General features: G+C 45.0%; 1 protein-coding gene across 6 annotated transcripts; it reads left to right on the top strand.

The window, feature by feature from the left end:
- The first annotated feature begins 930 nt into the window (after positions 1–930).
- On the top strand, positions 931–26098 carry LOC5517070 (rho GTPase-activating protein 5-like). 6 transcript variants are annotated; one of them, XM_048724872.1, is made up of 19 exons: positions 931–2909; positions 5591–5699; positions 6159–6291; positions 6646–6853; positions 7054–7221; positions 12420–12592; positions 13054–13138; positions 13296–13480; positions 13803–14803; positions 17217–17424; positions 17700–17936; positions 18954–19063; positions 19765–19815; positions 20913–20966; positions 21508–21763; positions 23000–23077; positions 23577–23708; positions 24514–24619; positions 25090–26098. In XM_048724872.1, exons 1-19 carry the CDS (start codon positions 1168–1170, stop codon positions 25268–25270), a joined length of 5217 nt encoding a protein of 1738 aa, XP_048580829.1. In that variant the 5' UTR covers positions 931–1167; the 3' UTR covers positions 25271–26098. The 6 variants fall into 6 exon arrangements, with proteins under 6 accessions (XP_048580829.1, XP_048580827.1, XP_032242984.2 ...); XM_048724870.1 differs by having other exon boundaries at positions 18954–19105; XM_048724871.1 differs by having other exon boundaries at positions 932–2909; positions 17217–17400; positions 18954–19105.

The raw sequence follows: 26098 nt of genomic DNA, 5'->3' as shown, positions 1-26098 counted from the left end.
AGTCACATTAAATTTTAAAACATCCTTCGAGATACAACTATCAAGCTTCCTAAACGAAAAAAGAAAATAAGAAAGATAAACAATAAATAAATTATTTTTATTATGTATTGGCCTGTAAGGGAGAAAGGAGGGGCGGGGGGGGGGGGGGGGGAGTCAAGCCACGAGCGTGCCTTTCCTTGGCCTTCTGTCTCGGAAACAAAAGATAAATATAAAAAGTTGTCGATTTATCGCTAGTGTCATTAAATCACTACGTAAATATAGCTGCTATTCCAGGCATTTTTTTCTTTCGGCAAGGCAATAGAAAACCACTCAAATACACCTTTTTTTATAAGAACATATAATTTTCGGTTGAGGCTGGGCCGGGTTTTTTTACGATTGAAAATGTTTTTAGTGTATATATAAGTTGTTCAAGGAAACTGAAATAAAAAAGGAAGCCAAGCCCAATGTTTGTTTGTTTTCAAATCCGTCGCCACAAATTGTTTAGAACACTTTTGTAACTTTTGCCCCCAAATCAATAAGACAAAGAAAACAATGCTAAAACTGTGGCGAATCTCTTTTTCCTGAATGCTTGTACGTGGTCTTTGGTTTTATCAGAGCGAGTGTGATCATTTTCAAAAGATGAAAGTTGTTTTCTCCCAGATTTTATCTTGTTCGATAAATTTTCCGCCCTCTATTAATTCTTTCACGTTTAGTTTCTCAAAACAAAAATAATACCCAGGAAGGTAGTTGCTGGAATGTTTGTTGTGATGTCTGACTACTGTTTCCGTTGAGCTCTTTTCAGTCTATTACTTGTGGAAATCTTTACATTCTTGTGGTTTCCCGTACCGGAGCGAAATAACAAAGGATTTTTTGTGTAGAAAGAAGTATAGGACCGAATAATGACATCGTGGTCACAATTCCCATTTCACGTCACCCCATAATCTTATCGTACAATTGGCCCTCGCATCACGATAGATGACACTACTGAGTTCAAAAACTCGTAAAAATGACTTATTTTAGCCACATTTTTTATGCTAATGATGTAAACAGAAGCGATTTGTCTCGGTCACGTGACCAAGCCTCAGCCTCATGAGCATTTGAACTAACTGTAAGCAACATGGCGGCCTAGCGAAAAAACGCTCAGATATGGCTGGTTTTACGTGACTGTGAGAGCTTCAACGCCACGGTATGTCCAAGAAGGGCAACGGCACACGGACGTACAACATTTCGGTTGTTGGTTTATCAGGATTAGACAGAGACCAGTCACTTTATGGCGTTGGTAAGTCGTGTTTGTGCAACCGCTTCGTTCGTCCGTTGGCAGACGATTTCATACCGGAGCATACATCGGTGTTTAGTTCTTCGGATTTCGGAGGAAGAGTGATCAATGGAGATCAGTACTTATTCTGGGGGACTACTACGAAGACTACCGAAGATGGTTCTGAGTTTAGTTTTAATGTTATCGAGCAGACGGAGCTGATAGACGATGCTTCTCTTATGCCGCTTTCTCGAGGCGGTCAACTTGTGCCCTACCCCAAGAGGGCTACTGCGAGTAAGCTTTCATCTGCAGAGAAGCTCATGTACATCAGCAGGGACCAAGTAGCTCTTCAAAATGACTACGAACAAGTGTTATTTCCATCAGGAAAGGTCAATATTGATGGATTCCTAGTTTTGTATGATGTTGAAGCAACGAATGCAAAGCGACTAGAAGATACTCAGGAGAAAGTATTGTCCGCTGTCATTACTTACGTTCAGAAGAGCAAGCGACCGTTTGTAATAGTTGCTAGTAAATGCGACGATACACAACTATCCTTACTACAAGAGGTATACAGGTTCGCTCAGACTAAGAAACTAAATGTTCCCATAGTGGAAACCTCCACGTATCAGAATGTAAACGTGGATTTAGCTTTTGTTGTTTTGGCCCAACTTATTGAGAAGGGAAAGGTACGCTCTAGGCTCGTCCCCTATAATGACGCACACAAAGCTCAACAAGAAATTGTGGATCGAGCTTTGCATGATTATCAGGCACTAATAAATAGAACAGTCACGGATTTCCGATGCTTATGGAAGAATTTGAAGAAGGTTTTGGAGTTGGAGAAAGAGTTTACTGTGTACAAGGAGTTGAACGGGTCAGATGCATGTAAACGAGTTTTCAGTAAACACATTCGGAAACTTCGCCGGGAGTTCGAGCTTAGAAAACTCGACTTATACCTACAAAATCTCCCTCAGGCTTTAGATGAACTTTTACCTACTCTCACATCTATAGATCTGTGTCAGAACAGCTGGACAAATTGTAAAGCAATGTTCAGAAACAGCAAAGATTTCAGTAAATGGATGATTGTTTTGCCCGATGAAACTTCATGGAACGAAAGCGATCATCTTATAAGTGATGACTCTAGAATCCCATTTGACGTTCTTTCTTTACCCGAGTCAAACACTGTATTCCAGCACCATGTAGACAAGCTTAAGGCTGCTGAAAAACGAGCCAGGATGAAGAACGAGTTTCGAAAACTTTTGGAGCTTACTCCACAGATTCGCCCAGGGAGTTTGTGGCACGAGACCGAGGTACTCCTACGTAATGAAGAAAGCTACAAATATCTCGACAACACAGATAAGCTACAAATTTTCGATAATTTTCTCCGGGATATTGCCGAGCAAGCTAAGTTGGATTTCCAGGAGTTGTTGTTCGAATCTGCGGGAATCTTCTCTAAGTTTGAACCTAACTCTACACCATCGGAAGATGACATGGAGGCTCTCTACGCTACGCTCAGCCTAGACGAGCGGTATAGACGGTTAGACAAGTTGGAAAGCATACGAAAAATCCGTGTGTTAAACCACATTGCTTTACTACACAGTCCAACACGGTGTTTGTGTGGCCCCGATAAATGTAGGGACCGGCTAATGCAGGAAATAGTCGCTACTACAGCTTATAGGTAAGTGTCATATAACTCCATCTCTGTAAAGACCAAACAGTGTATAACTTCTGTAATTGTTGTCGTAATTTCCCTCTAAATCTATCAATTATAAGCTCTCATTCTCCCATGCATTTGTGGTGGCTTGGAATTGTTTTAAAGTACACATGCCATATTTGGCGACCTTTTAAAGAGTCATCTCTGTTATTGTTTCTCTCTCACGGCACGGGAAAGGGGTACTTATTTTCGAATGGGAAACTGAGCTATGCCCGGCTCGTTCGATAAGCGACGCGAATATTTCACACTTGGTGTTAAACCGCCTGTCAGAAATGCCATACAATCGCTTTCCGTCCTTTCTCCCCAGCACACGCTAAACGGCTAGTATGCCCTCCACATGGCCCCATCCCCATTCAACAGCATCTATATTTCACGAGTAGGGGTTGATTTCACCCAAGTGCGATATATTTCAGCGTGTAGGGCTCATAACGTGCTTAACAGAGATAACATATGCTGGGTAAAACTGTTATATGTGGGAAGGTACAATAAGCATGATTTTCAAAGCCTCTGCAAATTGTTTTGATTTTCATAAGGGTTGTTTTGGGTGGAATGCTTTGGTTTCTTGGGACCCAAACATATTATTTTATGTACTGATTGTTTGTCAGGGGTTGAGGTGACTCTGTCAACAGTTGATATCTGTATAGTCTAACAGGCCCATTGCTTTAGTCAACATGTCTGACAACTATATCTGTAGCTGTGTTGGCCATCGCCAGCTCCAAAACACAAAACTCAGCACTATTTCTCTTCTGTAGAATAACAAAGGTATTACCTTCTGAACAACACAATCTTGGAACCCCACCGACAATAGAAATCACCTCTGTTCACTAACAATTTTGGTGCCTGATCTCTGGGTTTGCTTCTTTGAACACATTCAATTACATTGCATGGGTTATTGCTTAGTCTGATGAGCTTTTGGCAACTGATAGCTGTCTGCATGTCTAAATAAAATTGTTTCCTGTCCCAACATCTATTTCAGAGTCCAGATATACCCATTTTGTTGCATTCGAATTCAAGAAAATTATCATCCCATATACCTCAGATGATTCTCTCATTTAAATTACGGCTGATTATTTTTTTGTTTTATGGGATTTGGTTTCTCTAGTATTATTTATGAATGGTTTATCTATGATATAGTATAATTTCACAGTCTGGTGGAAGTCATTTTAACACTAAACTCTTGCTATTTGATCTCGCATGGAACTTAAAACATTGTCTAATTCCTTTCCACTTTAAAATTATTGAATGGACAATGAAAAGACCTCGCTCAGTTATGAAGTGTTTGATTTCAATTATTGTAGCATTCTGGCTAAGGCTTGAAACTTTTTTTATTTGTTTTTTTTACAGTTGAGTATTCATTGTATTGAACATCAAGTTTGTTGTGACATGAAATAATTAAGAGTCATAGCATGGAGGTGAACAACTTCGCTAAATTCATCAAGTAATCTTACCATAATATTGATTTTTTTTCTAATACTATAGATTTTAGTAACATAATGCACATGTATCTGTAGAATCACCAGAATGTAAAAATTCATCTTATTTTGCTCTAGGATTCCGTAATATATGGCTATTTTTAGAACTAATTTAGATGTTAAACAAAATGAATAATTTCATTGCCTTTAACTGCATTTGTACATGTGATATACATATTGCAAGAGTTATTATTTAATTGTTATTCCTCCCTTAACCGATTCCATCTTCAGTTTTAACCTATTTTTGGGTTTCTACATATAAAGTGAATAGAAAATGACCTGTAATCTAGAGAGATCTGGCAGCATGTTTGCCTAAGGGTGTTGTTTTCTGTATGTGATTATGTGTCAACATTTGCAAAACTGTCTAAGTCATGTGCACATGCTGAAATCTAAGTGTTTTCTTATTTTCGTAAACCACTGTTGGAACAAGAGTTACATATGACCAACCAATTGGGTTTTTTGGATTACTGCTCATCTTGATATGCAATTTGCCCTAGAGTGTGATAGCCAAGATAACTTATAGCACTTCCATTGGTAAAACTTTTCAGTGTAATAGCAATTTGCTATCTCTCCTCAGGGAACCCATAGGTTTGTGGCTTATCATATGGAAAATGGTTCAGTCCTGTTTTTTCTGCTTGAGGCATTTTATGCAGATTTTAAACATCTGAGTATACTATGGCAATATCAAATACTTCATTTTCTTTTTGTTTGTGCCCTACTAATCTATCTCAAAGTTCTTCTTTCTGTCCTTGTGTACATCTAACTTATAGTATTTTATGGTATAAGAAAAGTTAGCTACAGCAAATTTGCAAATTTTGTCATCAGTGTAATAAAATTGTTAGCTCATTTTCAATACTTGCTTAACACTTGTTTACAACAGCATGTGACGTCATAACATTACAAAATTGAAGTATTAGTATTATGTTAAATGCATTATTATTATGGAAGAAGATTGCGACTGTGATAAAAATAGTAATAGATAGTACGATCAGCCAACATAAGTGTTGGAAGCCTGATACACCCTTTCGGGGTCCACAAGAAATGATAGATGACCTTATTTTAATTGGGATGCAATAATAATAATGATTGTTGTGGTTGTTGTTATTTTAATAATTGATAATAATTTTTACCATTATTAACATTGTAAAACAATCCATGTTTTAATGGATGCAGGCCAGAGTATTCCGGGAGTGACGAGACACTAGATAGTGAGGATAACCAGCTTACGATCTGCCTGCTCGGCAGTGATGAGCTTGCCCAGGAGCTTGACAAAGAGATCCAGGTATTAGCACTTGTGCACATTGTGGGGATAACTATGCTTGTGAAACTAGCCTTTTGAAGGTTTGATGGTACAGTGTCAAAGACCAAGATTCAACCAAATCTTTCTTACTTAAGTATTCTGCAAACTTACATTAAGAAATTCCAATTGACTATATCAAATTGGTGATCATCTTTATACATTTTCATTTTCAAATTTTTTAAATTTCTTACAGAGGTTTGCAGATTTAGTACATTGACTCTGTATTTAGGTAATCACAGGTGGCGCAGTATTTTAGCATGTCAGTGATGGAGCCCCTCAGCTCTGCTGAAACCTATGGGGTGTGTCTTTCTGTTCCTCAGACCTGAATTTGACTTGTTCAATGTTTATTCCCCAACATGGGTATTCTTAATAGTTATTAGGATTTAAGATGTATATGAATACTGAATATTTGTTCCTACTAAGAAGTGTGTATAATTTCAGAGTCAGTGCTCATATGGAGATGGGTTGGAATTTGTTCTTGATGGACGGATGTATGAGCTTGATTTGCGTGTCGTGGACGGGGATGTGGATCTCCCACAGTATGCTCTAACTACAACTGATGTAGCACCTAATGGTGAGTGACACTACCATTTTGATAAAGGCCCCATTGGAGGTAGTCTGCATATTTCCAGCACAATGAAACAACCAAATATGTAAATGGACATCCCTTTATTCTGATTCGCTATCTGACTTGACCTATATGACTCACTTTGTTGTTACTATAAATGTGCCTAAGTTTTGGTTGTTATTTTTTGCCTGTCCGAATCCTTACAAAGTTGGCCCCATTTGAACTTATTGAATTTTCATGGTCAGCCCCCATTTTTGGACGATCAGATTTGCACCAGAAGGGGGAGCGTTATGAGTAAAGTCCCATCACAAAAGCTTTTATCAGTTTAACAACTTCTCATCATCTCATCTCTCTCGATAGGGTATTTCTTTGTCTATTCGTCGCCGGATTCTCTTGAATATGTGCATGAAATTCTGGACGAGATGTACTGCAAGTCTAGGTACAACAGTGTGGATGATTCAACCATGGTCCAGCCATCTGCTTCTATCACCATTATCCTGGCCAAGAATCCAGACATGGAGGATATGGTGCCCCAGCTACGGCGCCGCGGAGCTGATCTGGCAGAGAGGTATTGACCCTTGATACTGTGTGTAAAATCAAAAGTATATATTGCAAACTCAACATATTATGAATGAGCATCCTAAAGTGTTGTACTGAAATCAGACTAGAATCTCATAACCTTTTCCTTTTCAAAAATAAACCATTCTGTATATTTCACCCATTTTGTGACCAGGATTGTTTTTCTTTAAACCTTCCTTCCCGTTCTAGGTATGGAGCATCATTTGTGGACATTCCTCTGGCACGCTATGCGCGGGACAAGATCATCCATGACACGCAGATTGTGGACGCCATGCGTAACCTTGTAGAGGACATGAAGCAGCAAGCCCGCAAGCTCAGCTCCTGTGATGACATAGGTGATGCAGAGCCAGATCTTAGGTGAATACAAGCTCACGTAAGATATAAATTGTATCAAGAAGCACACTAGAGTGTCTTTCGGATTGCCCTTTCGGATTGTAAGTTTAGGCTTTTTTTTGTACATGTGGTGGTCAATAGGGTCATGCTATGTGCCATGTGTAGTGACTCCTACCCTCCGTTGTGAACATGTTGTTTTAATGCGTATGGTGTTCCCCTTGGGTCTAGCATTGTGCCATGTGTGGTGACCCCTTCCCCTCGGTTGTGAACGCGTTGGTTCAAATGCATATGGTGTTTCCCTAGGATAATGCTTTGTGCCATGTGTGGTGACCCCTTCCCCTCGATTGTGAACCTGTTGGTTCAAATGCATGTGGTGTTCCCCTTGGGTCTAGCATTGTGCCATGTGTGGTGACCCCTTCCCCTCGGTTGTGAACGTGTTGGTTCAAATGCATATTGTGTTCCCCTAGGATAATGCTTTGTGCCATGTGTGGTGACCCCTTCCCCTCTGTTGTGAACGTGTTGGTTCAAATGCATATGGTGTTCCCCTAGGATAATGCTTTGTGCCATGTGTGGTGACCCCTTCCCCTCGGTTGTGAACGTGTTGGTTTAAATGCATATGGTGTTTCCCTAGGATAATGCTTTGTGCCATGTGTGGTGACCCCTTCCCCTCAGTTGTGAACGTGTTGGTTCAAATGCATATGGTGTTCCCCTAGAATAATGCTTTGTGCCATGTGTGGTGACCCCTTCCCCTCGGTTGTGAACGTGTTGGTTTAAATGCATGTGGTGTTCCCCTTGGGTCTAGCATTGTGCCATGTGTGGTGACCCCTTCCCCTCGGTTGTGAACGTGTTAGTTCAAATGCATATGGTGTTCCCCTAGGGTAATGCTTTGTGCCATGTGTGGTGACCCCTTCCCCTCGGTTGTGAACGTGTTGGTTCAAATGCATATGGTGTTTCCCTAGGATAATGCTTTGTGCCATGTGTGGTGACCCCTTCCCCTCGGTTGTGAACGTGTTGGTTTAAATGCATGTGGTGTTCCCCTTGGGTCTAGCATTGTGCCATGTGTGGTGACCTCTTCCCCTCGGTTGTGAACGTGTTGGTTCAAATGCATATGGTGTTCCCCTAGGATAATGCTTTGTGCCATGTGTGGTGACCCCTTCCCCTCGGTTGTGAACGTGTTGGTTTAAATGCATATGGTGTTCCCCTTGGGTCTAGCATTGTGCCATGTGTGGTGACCCCTTCCCCTCGGTTGTGAACGTGTTGGTTTAAATGCATATGGTGTTCCCCTAGGATAAAGCTTTGTGCCATGTGTGGTGACCCCTTCCCCTCGGTTGTGAACGTGTTGGTTGAAATGCATGTGGTGTTCCCCTTGGGTCTAGCATTGTGCCATGTGTGGTGACCCCTTCCCCTCGGTTGTGAACGTGTTGGTTCAAATGCATATGGTGTTTCCCTAGGATAATGCTTTGTGCCATGTGTGGTGACCCCTTCCCCTCGGTTGTGAACGTGTTGGTTCAAATGCATATGGTGTTCCCCTAGGATAATGCTTTGTGCCATGTGTGGTGACCCCTTCCCCTCGGTTGTGAACGTGTTGGTTGAAATGCATGTGGTGTTCCCCTTGGGTCTAGCATTGTGCCATGTGTGGTGACCCCTTCCCCTCGGTTGTGAACGTGTTGGTTCAAATGCATATGGTGTTCCCCTAGGATAATATTTGTTCCATGTGTGGTGACCCCTTCCCCTCGGTTGTGTACGTGTTGGTTTAAATGCATATGGTGTTTCCCTAGGATAATGCTTTGTGCCATGTGTGGTGACCCCTTCCCCTCGGTTGTAAACGTGTTGGTTCAAATGCATATGGTGTTCCCCTAGGATAATGCTTTGTGCCATGTGTGGTGACCCCTTCCCCTCTGTTGTGAACGTGTTGGTTCAAATGCATATGGTGTTCCCCTAGGATAATGCTTTGTGCCATGTGTGGTGACCCCTTCCCCTCGGTTGTGAACGTGTTGGTTTAAATGCATATGGTGTTTCCCTAGGATAATGCTTTGTGCCATGTGTGGTGACCCCTTCCCCTCGGTTGTGAACGTGTTGGTTCAAATGCATATGGTGTTCCCCTAGGATAATGCTTTGTGCCATGTGTGGTGACCCCTTCCCCTCGGTTGTGAACGTGTTGGTTGAAATGCATGTGGTGTTCCCCTTGGGTCTAGCATTGTGCCATGTGTGGTGACCCCTTCCCCTCGGTTGTGAACGTGTTGGTTCAAATGCATATGGTGTTCCCCTAGGATAATGCTTTGTGCCATGTGTGGTGACCCCTTCCCCTCGGTTGTGAACGTGTTGGTTTAAATGCATATGGTGTTCCCCCTAGGATAATGCTTTGTGCCATGTGTGGTGACCCCTTCCCCTCGGTTGTGAACGTGTTGGTTTAAATGCATATGGTGTTCCCCTTGGGTCTAGCATTGTGCCATGTGTGGTGACCCCTTCCCCTCGGTTGTGAACGTGTTGGTTCAAATGCATATGGTGTTCCCCTAGGATAAAGCTTTGTGCCATGTGTGGTGACCCCTTCCCCTCAGTTGTGAACATGTTGGTTTAAATGCATATGGTGTTCCCCTAGGATAATGCTTTGTGCCATGTGTGGTGACCCCTTCCCCTCGGTTGTGAACGTGTTGGTTTAAATGCATATGGTGTTCCTCTAGGATAATGCTTTGTGCCATGTGTGGTGACCCCTTTCCCTCGGTTGTGAACGTGTTGGTTTAAATGCATATGGTGTTTCCCTAGGATAATGCTTTGTGCCATGTGTGGTGACCCCTTCCCCTCGGTTGTGAACGTGTTGGTTTAAATGCATATGGTGTTCCCCTAGGGTAATGCTTTGTGCCATGTGTGGTGACCCCTTTCCCTCGATTGTGAACCTGTTGGTTTAAATGCATGTGGTGTTCCCCTAGGATAATGCTTTGTGCCATGTGTGGTGACCCCTTTCCCTCGGTTGTGAACGTGTTGGTTTAAATGCATATGGTGTTTCCCTAGGATAATGCTTTGTGCCATGTGTGGTGACCCCTTCCCCTCGGTTGTGAACGTGTTGGTTTAAATGCATATGGTGTTCCCCTAGGATAATGCTTTGTGCCATGTGTGGTGACCCCTTCCCCTCGGTTGTGAACGTGTTGGTTTAAATGCATATGGTGTTCCCCTAGGGTAATGCTTTGTGCCATGTGTGGTGACCCCTTCCCCTCGATTGTGAACCTGTTGGTTTAAATGCATGTGGTGTTCCCCTAGGATAATGCTTTGTGCCATGTGTGGTGACCCCTTCCCCTCGGTTGTGAACGTGTTGGTTTAAATGCATATGGTGTTTCCCTAGGATAATGCTTTGTGCCATGTGTGGTGACCCCTTCCCCTCGGTTGTGAACGTGTTGGTTTAAATGCATATGGTGTTTCCCTAGGATAATGCTTTGTGCCATGTGTGGTGACCCCTTCCCCTCGGTTGTGAACGTGTTGGTTTAAATGCATATGGTGTTTCCCTAGGATAATGCTTTGTGCCATGTGTGGTGACCCCTTCCCCTCGGTTGTGAACGTGTTGGTTTAAATGCATATGGTGTTCCCCTAGGATAATGCTTTGTGCCATGTGTGGTGACCCCTTCCCCTCGGTTGTGAACGTGTTGGTTCAAATGCATATGGTGTTCCCCTAGGATAATATTTGTTCCATGTGTGGTGACCCCTTCCCCTCGGTTGTAAACGTGTTGGTTTAAATGCATATGGTGTTCCCCTAGGATAATGCTTTGTGCCATGTGTGGTGACCCCTTCCCCTCGGTTGTGAACGTGTTGGTTTAAATGCATATGGTGTTCCCCTAGGGTAATGCTTTGTGCCATGTGTGGTGACCCCTTCCCCTCGGTTGTGAACGTGTTGGTTCAAATGCATATGGTGTTTCCCTAGGATAATGCTTTGTGCCATGTGTGGTGACCCCTTCCCCTCGGTTGTGAACGTGTTGGTTTAAATGCATATGGTGTTTCCCTAGGATAATGCTTTGTGCCATGTGTGGTGACCCCTTCCCCTCGGTTGTGAACGTGTTGGTTCAAATGCATATGGTGTTCCCCTAGGGTAATGCTTTGTGCCATGTGTGGTGACCCCTTCCCCTCGGTTGTGAACGTGTTGGTTCAAATGCATATGGTGTTTCCCTAGGATAATGCTTTGTGCCATGTGTGGTGACCCCTTCCCCTCGGTTGTGAACGTGTTGGTTTAAATGCATGTGGTGTTCCCCTTGGGTCTAGCATTGTGCCATGTGTGGTGACCCCTTCCCCTCGGTTGTGAACGTGTTGGTTCAAATGCATATGGTTTTCCCCTAGGATAATGCTTTGTGCCATGTGTGGTGACCCCTTCCCCTCGGTTGTGAACGTGTTGGTTTAAATGCATATGGTGTTCCCCTTGGGTCTAGCATTGTGCCATGTGTGGTGACCCCTTCCCCTCGGTTGTGAACGTGTTGGTTTAAATGCATATGGTGTTCCCCTAGGATAAAGCTTTGTGCCATGTGTGGTGACCCCTTCCCCTCGGTTGTGAACGTGTTGGTTTAAATGCATATGGTGTTTCCCTAGGATAATGCTTTGTGCCATGTGTGGTGACCCCTTCCCCTCGGTTGTGAACGTGTTGGTTCAAATGCATATGGTGTTCCCCTAGGATAATGCTTTGTGCCATGTGTGGTGACCCCTTCCCCTCGGTTGTGAACGTGTTGGTTTAAATGCATATGGTGTTCCCCTAGGGTAATGCTTTGTGCCATGTGTGGTGACCCCTTCCCCTCGGTTGTGAACGTGTTGGTTTAAATGCATATGGTGTTCCCCTAGGATAATGCTTTGTTCCATGTGTGGTGACCCCTTCCCCTCGGTTGTGAACGTGTTGGTTTAAATGCATGTGGTGTTTCCCTAGGATAATGCTTTGTGCCATGTGTGGTGACCCCTTCCCCTCGGTTGTGAACGTGTTGGTTTAAATGCATATGGTGTTCCCCTAGGGTAATGCTTTGTGCCATGTGTGGTGACCCCTTCCCCTCGGTTGTGAACGTGTTGGTTTAAATGCATATGGTGTTCCCCTAGGATAATGCTTTGTTCCATGTGTGGTGACCCCTTCCCCTCGGTTGTGAACGTGTTGGTTTAAATGCATGTGGTGTTTCCCTAGGATAATGCTTTGTGCCATGTGTGGTGACCCCTTCCCCTCGGTTGTGAACGTGTTGGTTCAAATGCATATGGTGTTTCCCTAGGATAATGCTTTGTGCCATGTGTGGTGACCCTTACCCTGTGGAGCTCATCTTTGGCCCTTTGCTGCATCACCAATCATGCTGGCGTAGCCCGACAAGCCCTGATACCATCATACTTGAGACCTTCGTGGGCTTTGAAAAGAGAAGAGTCCAGATAACTCTTACCTCCTATCACCGTAAGTAGAACTTTTCCTTTTGAATTACCTGTTTTGTTTTCCAGTTAAATTATGTTTGCATAAGCATTTTATTTTATAATGCGACATGAAGCCCTTCGAAGATTATAAAAAAATAATCTTCCTTTATAAGTTATTAGACATAATCACTCTCTTGTCAATTTAAATTTGCATTTCAGTATCATTTATTTTGCTGGTCATCATATGATGAAAATGTAAATATCAGCTTTCAAACAGCGTGTCCATTGTTTTCTCAGCAAAACGTTTTATTTTGTAAGCGATAAGTACTTCTGTTGGAAGCTTGTTACGGGAGAGCTGACTGTATTTGAACATTTTTGTTTGTGGGCAGTTCTACTTAGATACACACTTTTCAGGTTGTAGGGCTATCAAATTTTAACATCTAGTCAAGGTAATAGCAAATTGATAAGCAGTCGTGTTATATCGTTTATACCATTGCATTCCAGGTGCATATAGCTTGAATTACCAAATGTTCCATGGCTACATCCTAGTCTACTCCGCCATCAGGAAGGCATCCCTGGAGACACTAAGGTAATTCCCCACAGTAGTTTGGGCATGTAGAATTAGATAATAAGTATGCCAGGATTTACCCATGTATTTCACCACAGTAGGTGGCTATAGGGCTGTAGGACTAATATCATTACTAACTGTTATGTACTTGTTGCTAACTGTTGTGTACTTGTTGCAGTGCGTTCGCGTCGTCTATTGCGCACGTGCCCATCCAAGTGCTTGCGATGACCGGCAGTGCCTCTGGTGCAAGCGTTGTGTTTCACAGCAATGACGTGCCCGTTTCCTTGCTAGCTGAGGGCGTCAACCTTGCGAGTAAGCTATGCGCCAAGTTCCAAACAACTTCACCTCGCTTACAGAACCAAGGTATGAACTCTTGTTGTTCTTTGGAAGGGCAGGGAACACCCTCCCTCCCTCCCTGAGATTTTCTGTTTCATACAAATCTTTCGTGGTTGAAAAACAAAAAGACAATTGGTGATTTTCTTGAATTCGCATTAGAAAAATGGCCGTGAAAGAAAGAGGAAATAACAAAAATTATTTAGACCTTGTAGGGCCTGATTGAGAAGATAACCATATGTAGATATGTCTTGAATGGTCCCACACGGTTCCTGGTTGACACAAGAAGTTTGTAAAAACACGCTTCTCTCTTTGCCAGACATATCAAGTATTAAGGAATTGTTTTTTCAAGGTGGGTTGTTTGCTTCGTTTTTTAACCGCGTATGGAACAAGAAGGGAGAGAGCGAGTCAGCGTACGCCAAATTCATCACAGAACAGCAGAAGCGATATGAGCGCAAACAGGATTTCAAGCGGCGGAGTCGCCATGACCCGCTCCCCGAGATCCCCAACAAGCCGGTGAAGCGGTCCGAGTCGCACCGTCCGCGCAGCGTGAGCGAGCACCTCGCCGTCTCGCCCAGAACCAAGCACCGCCTGTCAACAGGGAACCTGGACGACGCGTCTCCGTACGCCGAGTTCACGGGGAAGCAACTCCGGGAAGGCGAACACTTGACGTCCACGCCAAACGCGCTCTTCACTAATCATAACCAAAAAGACGCTAACGGCCCCAAGACGCCCCTGAATATCACGGACGAGTGGGAGAAGCGCGAGCTGGGCGGCGTCCTGAGTGACGAGGAGCGCAACGAGGGCTTATACGCGCGTATCGACAAAACCAAGAAAAAGATGAACCAGCGGTCTGGTAGCGCCGGCGGCGGGGACGTCAACGCAATGAACGAAAGCGAGGTGAACTTAATCGAGAACTCGCTGTACGCGAACAAAAATCTTGCGCCTGCTGTACTGATCAGCGGGGACTCTCGCGGACACACTCCGCCGCCCTTACCGCACCGTATGTACAACCTCGACGAGGACTTTGGCTACATGCCCAACGACTCGGGCGTAGACACGCTACAGAGCAACGACCCGGGTTACTCCACCATTCCCTCAGAGCTCGATCAGAGATACAGGGAGCGGGTGTACGAGGAGGCGCGTACCCAGCCCAATGGCACCCCCAAGGTGTTCTCCTTTGAAGACCATGAGGATCCATACGCCTTGCGCGTGCGCGATAAGATCAAAATGTTCGACGAAAAGCAGCAGCAAGAGGTGTGGGTGAGAAGGACTAAGACTCGAGAGCATAGGAACTCCGTACCTGACCTCGTGTACCGGCAGAACAGGAAGGCGCCACTCGCACAGCAAGAGGTAGGTGACTGTCGAATAGTGGAGTACCGCAATGCTCGCACATCTGTTAGGTGCACTATTTGTTTTCTGAACGATGATTTTTTTTTCAATAAAATGACAACTGCAATGAAGTCATGACAGATTTTTAATTAGGGCCGAAATATTCGTATAACCTTTGACAGAATCAGAAATAATTTGCATGGTTTTGATTGCGCGCAACAAGCCGTTTGGAGAATGACTAGATTTGTCTTACATACAATGTCTCTACGAGGTACAAACTGTAGCTATAGTACCACTCTCGTGTTATGGGATCAGCATATTGCATATAACGGGTACGGAGGTTGGACGCGTAGAGTGTATATGAGGGGAACGGTGGTTGGACGCGTAGAGAGTATATAAGGGGAACGGTGGTTGGACGCGTAGAGTGTATATAACGGGTACGGTGGTTGGACGCGTATAGTGTATATAACGGGTACGGTGGTTCGACACGTAGAGTGCATATAGCGAGTACGGTGGTTGGGCGCGTAGAGTGTATATAACGGGTACGGCTGTTGGACGCGTAGAGTGTATATAACGGGTACGGTGGTTGGACGCGTAGGGTGTATATAACGGGTACGGCGGTTGGACGCGTAGAGTGTATATAACGGGTACGGAGGTTGGACGCGTAGAGTGTATATAAGGGGAACGGTGGTTGGACGCGTAGAGAGTATATAAGGGGAACGGTGGTTGGACGCGTAGAGTGTATATAACGGGTACGGTGGTTGGACGCGTAGAGTGTACTGTATATAACATGTACGGTGGTTGGACACGTAGAGTGTATATAGCGAGTACGGTGGTTGGACACGTAGAGTGCATATAGCGAGTACGGTGGTTGGACACGTAGAGTGCATATAGCGAGTACGGTGGTTGGGCGCGTAGAGTGTATATAACGGGTACGGTGGTTGGACGCGTAGAGTGTATATAACATGTACGGTGGTTGGACACGTAGAGTGCATATAGCGAGTACGGTGGTTGGACACGTAGAGTGCATATAGCGAGTACGGTGGTTGGACGCGTAGAGTGTATATAACGGGTACGGTGGTTGGACGCGTAGAGTGTACTGTATATAACATGTACGGTGGTTGGACGCGTAGAGTGTATATAGCGAGTACGGTGGTTGGACACGTAGAGTGCATATAGCGAGTACGGTGGTTGGACACGTAGAGTGCATATAGCGAGTACGGTGGTTGGACACGTAGAGTGCATATAGCGAGTACGGTGGTTGGACGCGTAGAGTGTACTGTATATAACATGTACGGTGGTTGGACGCGTAGAGTGCATATAGCGAGTACGGTGGTTGGACACGTAGAGTGCATATAGCGAGTACGGTGGTTGGACACGTAGAGTGCATATAGCGAGTACGGTGGTTGGGCGCGTAGAGTGTATATAACGGGTACGGTGGTTGGACACGTAGAGTGCATATAGCGAGTACGGTGGTTGGACGCGTAGAGTGCATATAACGGGTACGGTGGTTGGACGCGTAGAGTGTATATAAGGGGTACGGTGGTTGGACACGTAGAGTGCATATAGCGAGTACGGTGGTTGGACACGTAGAGTGTATATAAGGGGAACGGTGGTTGGACGCGTAGAGAGTATATAAGGGGAACGGTGGTTGGACGCGTAGAGTGTATATAACGGGTACGGTGGTTGGACGCGTATAGTGTATATAACGGGTACGGTGGTTCGACACGTAGAGTGCATATAGCGAGTTCGGTGGTTGGGCGCGTAGAGTGTATATAACGGGTACGGCTGTTGGACGCGTAGAGTGTATATAACGGGTACGGTGGTTGGACGCGTAGAGTGCATATAACGGGTACGGTGGTTGGACGCGTAGAGTGTATATAACGGGTACGGTGGTTGGACGCGTAGAGTGCATATAGCGAGTACGGTGGTTGGGCGGGTAGAGTGCATATAACGGGTACGGTGGTTGGACACGTAGAGTGCATATAGCGAGTACGGTGGTTGGACACGTAGAGTGCATATAGCGAGTACGGTGGTTGAGCGCGTAGAGTGTATATAACGGGTACGGTGGTTGGACGCGTAGAGTGCATATAGCGAGTACGGTGGTTGGGCGGGTAGAGTGTATATAACGGGTACGGTGGTTGGACGCGTAGAGTGCATATAGCGAGTACGGTGGTTGGGCGGGTAGAGTGCATATAACGGGTACGGTGGTTGGACGCGTAGAGTGTATATAACGGGTACGGTGGTTGGACACGTAGAGTGCATATAGCGAGTACGGTGGTTGGGCGGGTAGAGTGCATATAACGGGTACGGTGGTTGGACGCGTAGAGTGTATATAACGAGTACGGTGGCTGGACGCGTAGAGTGTGTGTAACGGGTACGGTGGTTGGACGCGTTCTCCCTGCTTGTGTTAACCTTGTGGTGTGATTCGTAGGACGATGAGGATCCGGCTTATGCGCATGTGCAAGACGACAGTACCTCCAACATGGCTCAGGCAGCGTCGCTCCACCCGACCAAGAACAACAAGAAGGCGAACATGATGGTCAGGAAGAAGAACTCCCTGAGATCTGCCCACTCGGCCGAGGAGCTTAGCACGCTGGAGCGCATCACTAGGCGAGGTACGGAGCGCATCACCAGGCGAGGTACGAATTTATTTCACGGAAACTGAACTAAAACTTTATAGAAGGATTTGTATTTCCTATATAATTACCTCACGTAAAAGGTTTATGTACGGATTATTTTTCCAAACTGGTCCTGTTTATATGCGAGTTTTACTGTATACTGTTAAAAAACAGGTGGACACTTTGAAAATGCTTCGGCTGCGGCTGCAAAAAAAATTAACCCGGCTACATTCTCGGAAATTTTTCCTTTCCTGAGCAGAGAATGAAGTATTAACACAGTGGCTTGTAATTTACAGACGTGTTCGGATTCCGGCGACCTCGTTTCAACCATTCCAAGCAAGATGGTAACAACTCGGACGGCGGAACTGGTGACGAGGATTCCCTCTCACGAAAAGAAGACCGCAATCGATCGAAACTCGGGCCCTTCCGACGGCCGAGAAGCAAACGAGGCTTGTCTCCGGGTAGATTCCGGAACTCAACTCCTGCCGCAACACCGGAACCCAGTCTGAAGTCGAAAGCAAAATCTAAGAAAAGTAAGTATGCGTTTAGGAAGATCTGGTTATCGAACTGTGGATATTTACTCATAGCTTTACTACCGTTTCTAGAGAAGTGCCTTCTAGCGAAGCCATTTTTTTAACCGATTACATTTCCAAAAAATCAGGGGATGTATAGAACATTCTTTTTTACGGGATAACTGTCCGTGCTAACGAGGTGTCATACTGTCCGTGCTAACGAGATGTCATACTGTGCGTGCTAACGAGATGTCATACTGTCCGTGCTAACGAGGTGTCATACTGTCCGTGCTAACGAGGTGTCATACTGTCCGTGCTAACGAGGTGTCATACTGTCCGTGCTAACGAGGTGTCATACTGTCCGTGTTAACGAGGTGTCATACTGTCCGTGTTAACGAGGTGTCATACTGTCCGTGCTAACGAGGTGTCATACTGTCCGTGCTAACGAGGTGTCATACTGTCCGTGCTAACGAGATGTCGTACTGTCCGTCCTAACGAGGTGTCGTACTGTCCGTGTTAACGAGGTGTTATACTGTCCGTGTTAACGAGGTGTCATACTGTCCGTGCTAACGAGGTGTCACACTGTCCGTGCTAACGAGATGTCATACTGTCCTTGCTAACGAGGTGTCACACTGTCCTTGCTAACGAGGTGTCACACTGTCCGTGTTAACGAGGTGTCACACTGTCCGTGCTGACGAGGTATCACACTGTCCGTGCTAACGAGGTGTCAGACTAGCCGTGCTAACGAGGTGTCATACTGTCCGTGTTAACGAGTTGTCATACTGTCCGTGTTAACGAGTTGTCATACTGTCCGTGCTAACGAGGTGTCATACTGTCCGTGTTAACGAGGTGTCATACTGTCCGTGTTAACGAGGTGTCCACACACCCAATGCACCAAGGGGGTTCGAAAAGGACAACCCCCTCCCCTACCCCCTTATTCAAGAACTACACATTTTCACGAGATATCACCCCATTACCACCTCCCCCCCAAAAAAATTCCTTCTTCGCCATCTGACTTACTCTACCTTGTTTGTCTAGATAAGAGCCGCACGCTGCCCATGACCGTGGACTCGAACGAGGAGTCATCGGACACTAGCAGCCTGGAGAACAAGAAGAAGAATCTGAACAAGTACCCGGTGAAAAACAACGTGAGTGCCGGACCCACGTGGTACTCGGGAGGACTCGCCGCGGTGCGCTACTTGTTTCTTTCTTTCGCTACATTTACAGGAACACTCGCGCTTTGTTGAAGTAGACGATTTTACGTCGTCTTTTGACTAGTGTTTTGAATGATCTTTGGTCTGTCCTATTAATACGATATTGGGGAATGTTCATGTCATTAATTGAAGGAAACGGAATGGAAAATGTGCTAGGTTATGTACATGGTCTGCGTTTATTCATATTCATAGCTTGAAAATTCATAGAAACTACAAACTTTGAATGAAATGTCTTTATTCGGACAATGAGTTTATCGTAAAGTAGACGATTTTACATCGTGTTGTCGTATTTTCTCGCGTTTATTTCTACAACGTGCGAGTGCCTCTTTACAATCTCTCCCAGCACATCTCGGGGGGTGGCAAAGCCCAATCAAAACAACCGAGACATGACTAGGTTAGGTTATCTGCTAGAAAGACGGAGGGGGGGGAGGGACTATGCTGACAGGATAATCAGTTTGAATTGATTTTGCTTTGTTTTTGTCTTTGTACAAGCTGCCTGAAGATTAGATGTGATGAGAGAGCTTCGATTTTGCAAAAAACTAATTTAAAATTAAAAACGTTAAAATAAGTAAAGAAAGGTGTACTTTGTTCGTGTACTCGTGTCCTCGTGTCTAATGACTGTCGTCCTGTTATAGGCTGACCGACTACTTGTCCCTCCGAGAAACGACCTTAACGACACGGAAGAGGTGAGCAAGGATTCTTAGCAAACCACCTTTCATGGCGTTTTGCCGTGTTGCCATGCAACGTACTGTCTGTATCCTGTTTGTATCGTCAGACTATACTATGTTCTCAGCACTAGTCTCACAACGTATACTCTTGACATTTGCACGTGGTTTATACATTTGTGACCATACGTCTCGACTATTTGCACGTGCTTTGTTGCGTGACCTGTGCATGTGTCCAGTGATGTATGCGCTAGAATCCCTTTGCCCTTGTCCGTGACCCAGGTGCATGTGACTGTGCACGTGCACCACACGTGATGTACCATGTGTTCACTGTACTCTGTGCACGTGCACCACACGTGATGTACCATGTGTTCACTGTACTCTGTGCACGTGCACCACTCGTGATGTACCATGTGTTCACTGTACTCTGTGCACGTGCACCACACGTGATGTACCATGTGTTCACTGTACTCTGTGCACGTGCACCACACGTGATGTACCATGTGTTCACTGTACTCTGTGCACGTGCACCACACGTGATGTACCATGTGTTCACTGTACTCTGTGCACGTGCACCACTCGTGATGTATCATGTGTTCACTGTACTCTGTGCACGTGCACCACTCGTGATGTATCATGTGTTCACTGTACTCTGTGCACGTGCACCACTCGTGATGTATCATGTGTTCACTGTACTCTGTGCACGTGCACCACTCGTGATGTATCATGTGTTCACTGTACTCTGTGCACGTGCACCACTCGTGATGTATCATGTGTTCACTGTACTCTGTGCACGTGCACCACTCGTGATGTATCATGTGTTCACTGTACTCTGTGCACGTGCACCACTCGTGATGTATCATGTGTTCACTGTACTCTGTGCACGTGCACCACTCGTGATGTATCATGTGTTCACTGTACTCTGTGCACGTGCACCACTCGTGATGTATCATGTGTTCACTGTACTCTGTGCACGTGCACCACTCGTGATGTATCATGTGTTCACTGTACTCTGTGCACGTGCACCACTCGTGATGTATCATGTGTTCACTGTACTCTGTGCACGTGCACCACTCGTGATGTATCATGTGTTCACTGTACTCTGTGCACTGTGGCAGGAGACTGAGGAAGATGTCGGCTCGCCGTCCAGTAGTCTCACTAGAAATAAAAACGTAAGCATACATCGTTCACTCTTCACCCCTCGTCCTCTTAACGCACGTAAAACGCACGAGTAGCTCGATAAGTGGCTCTCCCTTTAAAGCACGTTTCGCATGCAAACTCGTATGCACCCGTATGCAATGCGACGCACGCTACCGTGGCCATCTTGACAGTTTTAGAATTAGCAAAAAAAAAAGATATGAGAACTTTAGTATCTGATGACGTAAACTTCATCAGTCAGCGTTTAAAAGGAACAGTTCAGTGCAAATAAGAACATGACAGAAAAGTTCTAAATATGACGTTCGTGTCAATCCAAAAGTAACGTTCTCGCCTTAGTTCGCCCTAGTTCTTTCTTAAAACATTGTCTTTGTGGCAACTTTATTGCGCGTTGCACTCTAAATGTCATGAAGTAGTTTGGGATGTGCCAGAGCATGTTTGGACTAACTCTTATCGACAGGTTTTAGAGCATTCCTCGAAAATACCTGCGGATCGCGATTCCCTGGTACGACCCCGGGTTGTATTTGTAACAACAATAATGATGACTTATTTTTCTAGGATTCACTTTCCAAGAAGCAACTTCGCGAAGCTGCAAAACAGAAGAAGCGCGAAGAAAAAATCCTCCTGGAGACGGAGAGACGGTTAAAAAAGCTCGAGAAAGAAAAGCGGAAAAGATCCATGTCAAGAGAGAAGAAGAAGAAAGCGAAAACTGCCCCGGGGGCTTACTTCGGCCGCTCACTGCAAGAGCTCTGCGATCAGGGAAAACTCGTACCCTTGTTCGTGGAGAAGTGCATCGACTTCGTGGAAGCTGAGGGTGAGTGTAGATGGTATTTCGTGGAGGCCGAGGGTAAGTGTAGATGGTATTTCGTGGAGGCTGAGGGAAAGTGTAGATGGTATTTCGTGGGGGCTGAGGGTAAGTGTAGATGGTGTTTCGTGGAGGCTGAGGGTAAGTGTAGATGGTATTTCGTGGGGGCTGGGGGTAAGTGTTGATGGTATTTTGTGGAGGCTGAGGGTAAGTGTAGATGGTATTTCGTGGAGGCTGGGGGTAAGTGTAGATGGTATTTCATGGAGGCTGGGGGTAAGTGTAGATGGTATTTCGTGGGGGCTGAGGGTAAGTGTATATGGTATTTCGTGGAGGCTGGGGGTAAGTGTAGATGGTATTTCGTGGGGGCTGGGGGTAAGTGTAGATGGTATTTCGTGGGGGCTGAGGGTAAGTGTAGATGGTATTTCGTGGAGGCTGGGGGTAAGTGTAGATGGTATTTCGTGGGGGCTGGGGGTAAGTGTAGATGGTATTTCGTGGAGGCTGGGGGTAAGTGTAGATGGTATTTCGTGAGGGCTGAGGGTAAGTGTAGATGGTGTTTCGTGGAGGCTGAGGGTAAGTGTAGATGGTATTTCGTGGGGGCTGGGGGTAAGTGTTGATGGTATTTTGTGGAGGCTGAGGGTAAGTGTAGATGGTATTTCGTGGAGGCTGGGGGTAAGTGTAGATGGTATTTCATGGAGGCTGGGGGTAAGTGTAGATGGTATTTCGTGGGGGCTGAGGGTAAGTGTATATGGTATTTCGTGGAGGCTGGGGGTAAGTGTAGATGGTATTTCGTGGGGGCTGGGGGTAAGTGTAGATGGTATTTCGTGGGGGCTGAGGGTAAGTGTAGATGGTATTTCGTGGAGGCTGGGGGTAAGTGTAGATGGTATTTCGTGGGGGCTGGGGGTAAGTGTAGATGGTATTTCGTGGAGGCTGGGGGTAAGTGTAGATGGTATTTCGTGGAGGCTGGGGGTAAGTGTAGATGGTATTTCGTGAGGGCTGAGGGTAAGTGTAGATGGTATTTCATGGAGGCTGAGGGTAAGTGTAGATGGTATTTCACGGAGGCTGAGGGTAAGTGTAGATAGTATTTCATGTAGGCTGAGGGTAAGTGTAGATGGTATTTCGTGGAAGCTGAAGGTAAGTGTAGATGGTATTCGTATTTGACATTCCCCCTTTAACCGTATTCAGGTTATTGTCCTGACTGTAGACTCGCTCTTATGCCTCATGTGATTTTGTTTTGTGTAATGATAGGGATGCAGATTGAGGGGATATACCGCAAGAGCGGAAAAATCGAGGACATTCGCACAATTCAAAACAGTTTCGATGAAAGTGAGTATATACCTTGTTCTATAATCATTTCTGTTGTCATCATCGTTGTCGTCGTCATCATCATGACCTCTACTACCGCGCACTTTGATGTATGCATTTTTTTTCTCCGGTAAATTCAAGCTATGAGCCAATACAGTGGAGAAAACATGACTCACGGTCTCACGCTGAGATGGTTCATCATCATATATGTACACTACATTTTCGCGACGTCAAAATGCCTTAATTTTGAAATGCTGATATTGAATAGTATGTGAAATCAAACTAAAACATAGACAAATTTAATTCAGACAAAAATGAACGATTTTATCCAGAGTATTTGTGCGTCCTCTCGCGCGTCCCAATTTTCGCGTCACCTTATTTTCTTGACACAAAGATTAAATGTCATAGGAACATCTCCTTGCCCAACACCTTGATTACATCTATTTCTCTTGTTAAATAGGTGTATACATGATCTCCTTGTCAAACTGTCCGATTATTTTGTTTGTATCCTTATCCACAGAGCGAGACGCAGATTTCAGTGCCCTGGAGATGAATGTTCACGCGGTCACGGGAGCCCTCAAGAAGTTCCTCAAACTTCTCCCTGAGCCTTTGATCCCGAACAACCTGCAGAATAATATCTTGGATGCGACAGGTACATGTCACTTATTCTAGTCATCCCCGAAAATCCAGGAGTTTTTCTGTCTTACTGATTCTCATACGAAAAAAAACCCTGGTAAACAAGTTTTGATGCTGGGAACCCCGGGAAGCAACCTGTGACGTGTTCAAAAGAAAGGCACACAAGCTTGCACTATTTAGTGTCATCATAGCCCTCAGTGTCGACACGAGATCCATAACGTGTTACTCCGGGTCTTCTTTCTTTTGGGAGTTGAACTGTCAGACACAAAAGTCTGGGTTTTCGAGAATGATCATCAGTTTTTCTCGGAATTCGATCGAGATCAGAGAACGCAAGTTGAGACCCTGTCCCCACGTATCCGTTTTCGTTTGAAAACACAACCTTTTTGTTCCGTTTTCAAAAAGATCCGCGTCCACACGAAGCGTTTTCATTTTGATACGACCCGTCCCCACGAAAACGCAGAAACGATACGAAAACGATAACAACTTCTACAGCGCATGCGTACTCGCGCGCCACCTGGACTGGACCTGAGTTATCACGCCATCGTTTTCGAAAGGTTGCGTTTTCGTCCGTCCCCACGGCACCGAAGGGGTATCGTTTTTAAATTGTTCCACTCTGGAGATCGTTTTTAAATCGTTCCGTTTTCGATCATCGTTTTCGCGTTTCCGTGTGGACGATACCCGTATCCGTTTCAAAAAGGTTGCGTTTTCAAACGAAAACGGATACGTGGGGACGGGGTTTCAATGGTCCGTTATGAAGCCCAAACGATTACGTCATTGTGATGAAAGCACAGGAAGCCCAATAATGGTGTGTTTTGCTTTAGTTATCATGGACGCAGACGAGAGACTTGCTGTTCTAAGGGGGCTCGTCATGCAGCTACCGAAAGTGAATTTCGCGGTTCTCAAGTACCTCATGTGTCATCTGAACAGGTCAGTATACCCTTGCTGAACAGGTCAGTATACCCTTGCTGAACAGGTCAGTATACCCTGAAGACCTTGCTTTTGCAGTCGAAACACATCGACACCGGCCCTCTTCCATTCGCATAAGGGAGCGAAATACATCGGCAATGGTAAAGCCCTCTTCCATTCGGTGATAAGGGAGCGAAATTTATCGGCAATGGTGAAGCCATCTTCCATTCGGTGATAAGGGAGCGAAATTTATCGGCAATGGTAAAGCCCTCTTCCATTCGCAGAAGGGAGCGTTCATCTTAAAAGAGTAGAGGCCAGGTGTGTGTGTGTGGGGGGGGGGGGGGGGGTCGGCGTTTTAAAATCAATTAAACACAAACTCAGTTTCAGTTAGTGAATCACTTACCTGATGTAATATTTTGGTTTTTCATATTCTTGTCTTCTGATTCATGGTTGTTGTCAGTATCATTGAATTTATTGTTTTCACGTTTCAGAGTGACGGAATACTCAAAAGAGAACCTCATGGAATCTAGGAACCTCGCTACTGTAATCTTTCCGACCATTCTACGGACTGAATTCGAATCCCTTCAAACAATGGCCCGGACTATGAACTACGGCCTGTTCATACAAACATGCATCGAGAAATGTGAATACATGTTCGACGAAGAATCTTAGAATATTTAATAGCAGTATTTCCAAGAATGGAAAATTCCAAGAATATAGAATCTATTTTAACGCTTAATTATTTCTATCCGCAAAGGCGGGTAGGTCACTCGGAGATCTTGCTGAGCTGCGTAGTTTCTACGCCCTGAACAGGGGAGATCTTCTACCCCATGGAGTTCGCCTTTAACAAGGAGACGGATTGAATGGACCCAGTAAGGATATGTGGCACACCCCACTTTAAAGAGAAATTTACCCGTCCCGTAGTTACCCGGACCTAACTCCGTTTGATAGGCAGTTTTCGTGGTTGAACGTTAAGATGAGGTCTCTTGCTTACGCTACCGAGTAATGCCTGAAGGACAACAGCTGTCCCGTGCGCGCCTTCTTGTGGCTGCTAAGCCGGTATTAGATTTATTCTCTTTCCTAAGAAAACGTCGCAGGAAAAGCCTTGAATAACAACGTAATTTTAATTTACGTGATTAATATATAAACTGTTTTAGTATTGAAAGCCTTGTCTATCATGTGGAAAGGTGACAGGATTCGCGCTTTCTTCAAACCCTTCCCATTGTCATTGTCGTTTCATAACTTCAGTTTCACTGTTTTCATGTGAAATGAATCTACAGCTTATCTAAATTATCCTCTTATATTCTTTTGTACGTAAGTTATTATTTTTATACAGACTTGTACACATGGCCGTTTTATCTTTTCGTAGCGATTCGCGGACTTTATTCACACCGGTAGCGGCGCGTTAATTAGTATTGTAAATTAATTATGTTTTAATGGCTGACGAAGAGTAGCAGCAGCTGTCTTACAGATTACAAATAAAGAGACGCGAGACAAGTA

The sequence above is a fragment of the Nematostella vectensis genome, chromosome 3 (assembly GCF_932526225.1).
Source record: "Nematostella vectensis chromosome 3, jaNemVect1.1, whole genome shotgun sequence".
Lineage (NCBI taxonomy): Eukaryota > Metazoa > Cnidaria > Anthozoa > Actiniaria > Edwardsiidae > Nematostella > Nematostella vectensis.
The sequence above is the reverse complement of the archived record's forward strand: the minus strand, read 5'-3'. Positions and strand labels throughout refer to the sequence as shown.